At 49.7% G+C, this 6607-nt stretch overlaps 1 protein-coding gene across 1 annotated transcript; it reads right to left on the bottom strand.

Annotated features, from left to right (window-relative positions):
• Positions 1 to 1584: 1584 nt before the first annotated feature.
• mrpl45 (mitochondrial ribosomal protein L45) lies at positions 1585 to 6472 on the bottom strand. Its single transcript, XM_030094768.1, has 8 exons — positions 6345 to 6472; positions 5113 to 5308; positions 4456 to 4573; positions 4261 to 4359; positions 3502 to 3550; positions 3268 to 3417; positions 2985 to 3158; positions 1585 to 2055 (listed from the first exon to the last, which is right to left on the bottom strand). The coding sequence occupies exons 1-8, from the start codon at positions 6405 to 6407 to the stop codon at positions 1957 to 1959; spliced, it is 948 nt and encodes a 315-aa protein (XP_029950628.1). The 5' UTR covers positions 6408 to 6472; the 3' UTR covers positions 1585 to 1956.
• Positions 6473 to 6607: the final 135 nt, after the last annotated feature.

The following is a 6607-nucleotide window of genomic DNA, read 5'->3' as shown; positions in this document are numbered from 1 at the left end:
CGATGGCCCGACATGAAACTGATTTGATTCTGGCGTTTGTTGTTCTCAAAGTGTTAAGCCAGGTTTACGCTTGCATGATTCTGAGGCACGCATTGGCACGAATCGCAAACCACTCGTAAAGTGGCGTAAAGTGTGCGTAAACCCATCGTGACTGTGTGCCATGTCGGGACGAGAATTTTGAAATGTTCAAAATTTTGGTCACGACAAAATATCGCGACCGGCCCGTGAACTATGCGCCAACTGTTCGTGAACTCGTCGGGACAATGCGGGAGGATGCTGGCTGCATGGCTGAACCATCCACACCCAGTGCTAGCACAAAGTCATTAAAAATATCACGGACATGACTGGAGACCACTTCCGCATGTCGTCCTCCCACGCTGCTAAAAGCCTCGTATGAGGCAGAGTTGTTCCATTAGAGCTTTCAAGAGGTTTTTGTTTTTCCCCCACACCCTTTTCTCACTGCAGTTGTCAGGTAAGCGGAAGTGCCAACACAAACCGGAAGTCCCGCCCCTAGAGAAGTGGGCGGGCCTGAATAAGGTGAATATGGCGTGAAGAATTGCACAACCACGCCGTGCCAATGCAGTAAGCACGTAAACTATGCGTGAATGCGTCGTGGCAGTTCGTGACACTGATGGGCGCGCATTCGTCAAGTATTCGTGAACAGTGCGGGAGCCTGCCGGTTCGTGACTCCAGATTGGCACGCCTTGCCACGACAACATCGTGGCAAAAAGTCGTGCAAGTGTAAACCTAGCTTTACCGTGGAAACGCGTTTCACTTGACGTTGTGGTGTAAACGGATCACTCAGCGAGTCAGGATTTGAACCGTCATACTCTCACTTTGAGGAGACACAAGCTATAAAACAAAAAACAAAATCAGGCAATTCCTGAAAGTTCCTCAGGAGGAAAAACCGGGAGCTGGTTTGTTTTATTGAGTCAACACAAGACAACAAATCTCAACAACAACAATAACTCTTTATAAACTTACTCCACAAGCCTCAGTTCTTCATGTCCACACCAACACAACGCTCTGAGAACCTCCTCACTTCTTTGTTTGAAGCAAACTGTGCTCCGTTTTAACGTCAATTTGAAAAGTTTGTTTTAGTAAAGCTTTGAGAATTTGGGAGGAAACTTGAATGGAAGCTCCACGGTTCCCTCATGAGTTGCAGTGTTTAAGAAGCGTATCAGTGACCCGAATAAAGGCTGAGATGACGGATTCTGACAGGAAGAACACAACCACCAAACCACAGCTTCACTTTTCACTCGGTTTTATTGTCATCTGTTGACTGTATTTCCAGATTTCTCTTTCAGTCCGTCACTTCTGCCTTTGGCTTCATGAGGACAGAAGGTCTCTGTGGGAACATCATTCATATGCAAACGAGCAGAGGGCGAGACGCGCCGGGAGGATTAATTATGGGCTAGTCAATGGTGTCTAATGACGTGAAGACGTCTTTATTAATAGACCATCATGTCTTTAATCTTCAAGCGCCCACTGTTCGGTAAATATTGGCAGGGTTTCCGGAGGTGAAGCCTGGCGTTTCCTGGTTCAACCAGCTGAAGCGGCTCCAGAGCTGGTCTGTTCGTTTCCTGTGTGTCGATGGAGTGACTGTCTGTCTGTCTGTGAGCGTTCTCGCATGTCTGTGTCTTCTGAAAGCTGTAAACTGTGATTATGTCCATAAAACGAAGAAGAAAACCGCCGAATCCGGCGCTGCCGTGAGGCGCAGCTGGATTTGAGGAGGAGCTGATTTATTTTTGTACTTCCTGGGCGGACGTGCAGTCCGTCCGTCCGTCCGTCACAGGAATAAACAGCTGGATGTCTGTGCGTCTGGACCTTTCATTTTTTTATTGGGTTTTGCACGTCTGGCGTCTGTTTCTGACTCACCTGCTGCCTCCACAGTCTTAACAAAACTAAACGAGTCCTTCACAAACACTGAGCAGCGCCGCGGCGCCGCCCGCTGGTCTATTTGTACCACTGCACCGCCTGCGGTTTGGGGACGTGGTAGTTGAGGGAATCGAACTCCTCCCAGGGCTGCAGCTCCGGACCGGGGATGGCCACCGTCTGCAGGAGCCAGAGAGGAGAGGACAAGTCAGCCGGACTCTGGGAGAACGGCGTGGAACCCGCTCAGATCTCCACAGGAAGAACAACATGATCACGTCGTGGGTTTTTACATCAAAGTGAGACGTTAGAATCAGTTTTTAAAGCTCAAACATGAACGCATGACATCTTATACCACGATCAGGTTTCTCAGCATGAAGTGAAACTTTTCATAGTTTGTCTATAATGTCAAATCTGAACGTTTCTAAGGAATCACGCTGCAATATGTTCTCTGGTAAGACGTGACGACAGCAGCAGAACGAGCTCAGTAGACGTGAAGGTCTTGGTGGTATTTTAACTCTTTGCTGGACTGAAACAGTGAAGCTGCTGCTGTGCTGAAGTCTGGTCCCTCCTGTCCACAGATGATGTGATCAAAATCTGATAATTCATGAGGCGATGGTTAGATTTCAAGAAAACAAAATTAATTCCAGCTCCATCTGTCATGAAAACGAGTGACCAGCAGGAGCTGATCGTGTTTCCTGTTCCTGTGGCGACAGATTCTGACTGAGAGGCGAGTTGATCCCTTTCACCGTCATTTTCAGACGAGATGTAAAGTGTTTACTGGTAAATCAATCTATCTGACTTCAGCGAGAAACTCTTATGTCGTTTGAAAAACCTCGGGGAGTCTGGAGAAGCTTCTCCAGGAAACCCGGCGAGGAAGACGAAGCCGTTCATGGCGTTTTGGTCGAAACTCAAGTCAAACCGACTGAATGTGAGTTTTAAGGCTGGAGAGACATCGCTGCTCCCCCTGCTGGGGAGATCAGAGCTGCTCGCTGTTCCGCCTCTCACGCTGTTGGCGTGGCGTGGCGTGGCGTGGCGTGGCGTGGCGTGGCGTGGCGTGGCGTGGCGTGGCGTGGCGTGGCGTGGCGTGGCGTGGCGTGGCGGCGACTCACCTTGATGATGGCGTCTTTAGCCGGAGCCCAGGACGGGACGATCTTCCCATGGAGCCTCCAGCGGCCGTATGGGTTCAGCAGGTGGCGCTCGATCACCAGGTACTCCAGGACGTCCTTGGGCTGCTCCTCGCCACCCAGCATCAGCCGGCCGAAGCGGTCGTAGATCGCCAGAGTCTGCAGACAGAAACGCTCATGTCACAACGCCAACCCGACCAGCGCCGTCCGCCGTGCCGCAGGAGGCTCATGGGAAGCACTTCCACTGGGGGGGGGGGGGGGATGGTACCTGTCTGGAGTGCATGCGGACGGTCACCTGACCATACAGGTTGCCCTTGGTGACCATGTCGGGGCAGCGGGCGTGCACCACCCGGGGCGGCTCCAGCGACTCCACCAGCGCCCAGCGGATGGTCCGGTAGCGGTTCCCCCGGGTCATCTCCTGCAGGAGGACGGACGGGGGGGGACAGAGGGACGGGTGAGGCGGGGCGGCCAGGCCTGACGGAGGCGGCGGGGCGGAACTCACCGGGTAGCAGCGCTCCGTCACCAGCGAGTGGAGCTTCTCCTTGTTGAACCTGCAGCGCAGAGAGGAGGAAACACGTTCTCTGGTGATTTTCTCATTTTCACGAAAAGCTTGATGAATAAATCCTGTTAAATCATCAAAAAGGGAACCGAGAGGCTTTTTTCTAGGAGGGAGGCTTCAGTTCACCTCTGGGGGGCCAATAGGGGGCTGGAGGGGGCTGGAAGGGGGTTGTAGAGGAATGTAAGGGGGATGTAGTGGGAGGGGGTGTAGGGGGATGTAGGCGGGTATAGAGGGAGGGGGATGAAGGGGGCTGTAGGTGGGTGTAGGGGCTGTAGGGGACTCCAGCAGCCAATCTGGGGGCCGGGGCGGTGGTCTTTTTTTTTTTTTTCCCCTTGTCCTGTTCAGCAGCTGGGGCGTGCAATATTGTATGATTGTAGCCTTTTACTATCCGAACAGATTTTAATGTCAGCAGCAGGACGAGACTGAATCTCCTCCTGCTGCTGCCTTTATTTAAAGCTGGCGTCCGGTTTCTGAGCGAGAAACAAAAAGAGAGAGAGACAAAGAGAGGGAGAACGGGGGGAGGGGGGGCACAATCTATGTACAAATTCACAATGCAAAACAGTGTTGTCGACGCACCACACGCAACCAAGAACAATCCCAAACCCCAATCTAGACAACACCAAAACAGAGCCGACAACCAACACAAAAACTGACAGAGCCATACATATACATATATATATAATCTTTTTTTTTTGGTCTTACTGTGTCAGTGCCTGGTGGGCTTCCACAAAGATTTCTTGCGCTCGCTCTGCGAAGTCCTTGGTCTTGAAGTCGGGGTCGTGCTCTTTGATCTTCCGGATCCTGAAAGCAGGTTTGAATGAGACATTTATTAAAACGTGGCTCTGATGCGACCGGGAGAATTCAGACGGCAGCGGCTCGGGAGGAGGAAGACATTACGCCAGCTGGGAGGCGGCGGTCTGACGCAGCTGCTCGCTCCGCTGCTTCAGGCCTTCTCTGGACAGAGCCGACAGCCGGGCGTCGCCCTCGGGGGGGATGTAGGGGTCGAAGACGGCGGCTGGAGGAAGATGGGACGATCACTGACACAGCAGAGCACTCATCGTCGTTATACAACACAGAATCTGGCTCTTCAGCAGTCAGGCCGGCGCTCGCTTCCACGCTGAAATCCTCCTGAATGAGTCTGATTCCGAAGAATCTTCCCTCTGATCAGCTTCTACTGCATTTCTCTTCCTTTGAATGCTTTAAACTCAGATCTTTTTACATGTTTTGTCCTTTAGATATTTACATTCTGATTTCATCTTCCCAAAACCATTTTAATCTACAGTTTTCCTGTTTCACTGCTTTTCTTTATGGTTACTGTAGAAAAGATGCACTTTAACTGAAATGATCTCAATAAAAGAGCCAGAAAATGTACAGAGAATGAAACGATTGACTCATCTACACCCGCGTTACGACTCTGGTAAACAGTACAGGAGGGATTAAATGTGTGTTGGGGGAAATAAACCAGCGAGCAGTGAAAGAAATGTGTTTCTGCTGACTGAAGGTGAAATCCGGTCGGCACTGAGGAGCCGGTGCTCCGGTTCGGGAGAGTTTTACCGGTGCAGGAGACGTTGATGGGCCTCTCCAGGTACTCCTGCCTGAGGACCATGCCCGCCGCCCGGGCCCTGGCCTCGCTGTTCTCGCCCTGCTTGCCCTTGAGGCCCACCGCCGGGGGGATGAAGTAGCGCTTCTTGGTGCGGACGGGCAGGAGGAGCGGGCCGGGACGCCGCACATCCACGGGCAGCTCGGAATTCTGGGAGGACGAAGATTCATCAACAGTTTGCGGTGAGTGACTGGAGATACGCCTCTCAGACTTCGGCGGCCCAGATCATTTCGTATTCACCAGCACGGCCGCAAAAGGCCTCCAGGAAGTTAACGTGAGACTCGATCTCGCCATGTTTTGGTTTCAAAGGTTTCTTCTACATCTCTGCACAGAATTGATGTTTCTGTGATAAAAATCTAAAGGTGAAAACATTCTGGGCGGAAGCCAGACGTCAGCTCTGAATACAAAGCTAGATCTGTAATATTTGGTGTTAACCAAAGTTTTCCTCTGTTCACGAACCTTCAAGCTTTTACAGAAGCATCTATAGTGGAACAGTTCAATGTTATTTCAGTGTTTTAAGAAAAAAGACAAGATATCAAAGAGAATCATCGACCGACATGATGCTTCTTCGAAAATTAGAACAACAGTAAAACTTCATAACAAACTGAGACAGATGCCATCAACGTGCTTCCCACTTTTTATAAACTGCAGTTTTTAAGTCATTAAAAGAAAAGAGTATTTTACACACAAAAAAAAAATAAACATGAGAATATAGTCATGATGCTCATTGTTTCCAGGAATAGACAGAAACCAGTTACTGAAAACACTGCAGCTGAATTTCTCACAATGTGAAGATACGAGATCAAAACAATATTTTTCAGTAACTGTCCAAGTTTTAAAAAACCAAAGCAAAGCTCAGCAATGTTCCAGTTCGAGTGAATTACTGATCAAAACATTCCGTGTATTGGGTAAGAGCATAACTTTGTGATCACTGTCAACATTATCAGCAAACTCTCAGATCATACAGATTATTTAAATTCGTCATTTAGAATAAATGAACGTGCTTCACAGCGTGGCTGTTTATGTTTCTGTCTGTTGACCCCGCCGCGTTCCGCTGACAGGCAGCTAACGTGAGCTAAATTAGCCGCAAAAAGCTCCACGGAAACGTGAAACGGCGGAAAACAGACGCGGCTCCGTGTAAACACTGCGATTTGTTCAGGAAAGGTGTTAATGAAGCCCAACGAACCTTTAAAACGAGAGCAGACGCTCTGTGAAGGACCAGCAGCGTCCTCCTCATGGGCGCCGCCATCTTGAAACCGTCTAAGAGAAGCTTCCGGTAGATATTTTCAGAACAATGGCCCAAGTTCCTGAGACCTTCACGTTTTACTAAAAAAATAAAAAGATTCAGATTCAGATTCAGAAAACTTTATTGACCCCATCAGGTAATTCATTTGCAGCACATCTCGAGCAGTTTCACACATATATACAACATGACAAGTTGTTTTCGGT

Source organism: Salarias fasciatus, chromosome 6 (assembly GCF_902148845.1).
Source record: "Salarias fasciatus chromosome 6, fSalaFa1.1, whole genome shotgun sequence".
Lineage (NCBI taxonomy): Eukaryota > Metazoa > Chordata > Actinopteri > Blenniiformes > Blenniidae > Salarias > Salarias fasciatus.
Note: the sequence above shows the minus strand (reverse complement) of the source record. Positions and strands in the feature narration are given on the sequence as shown.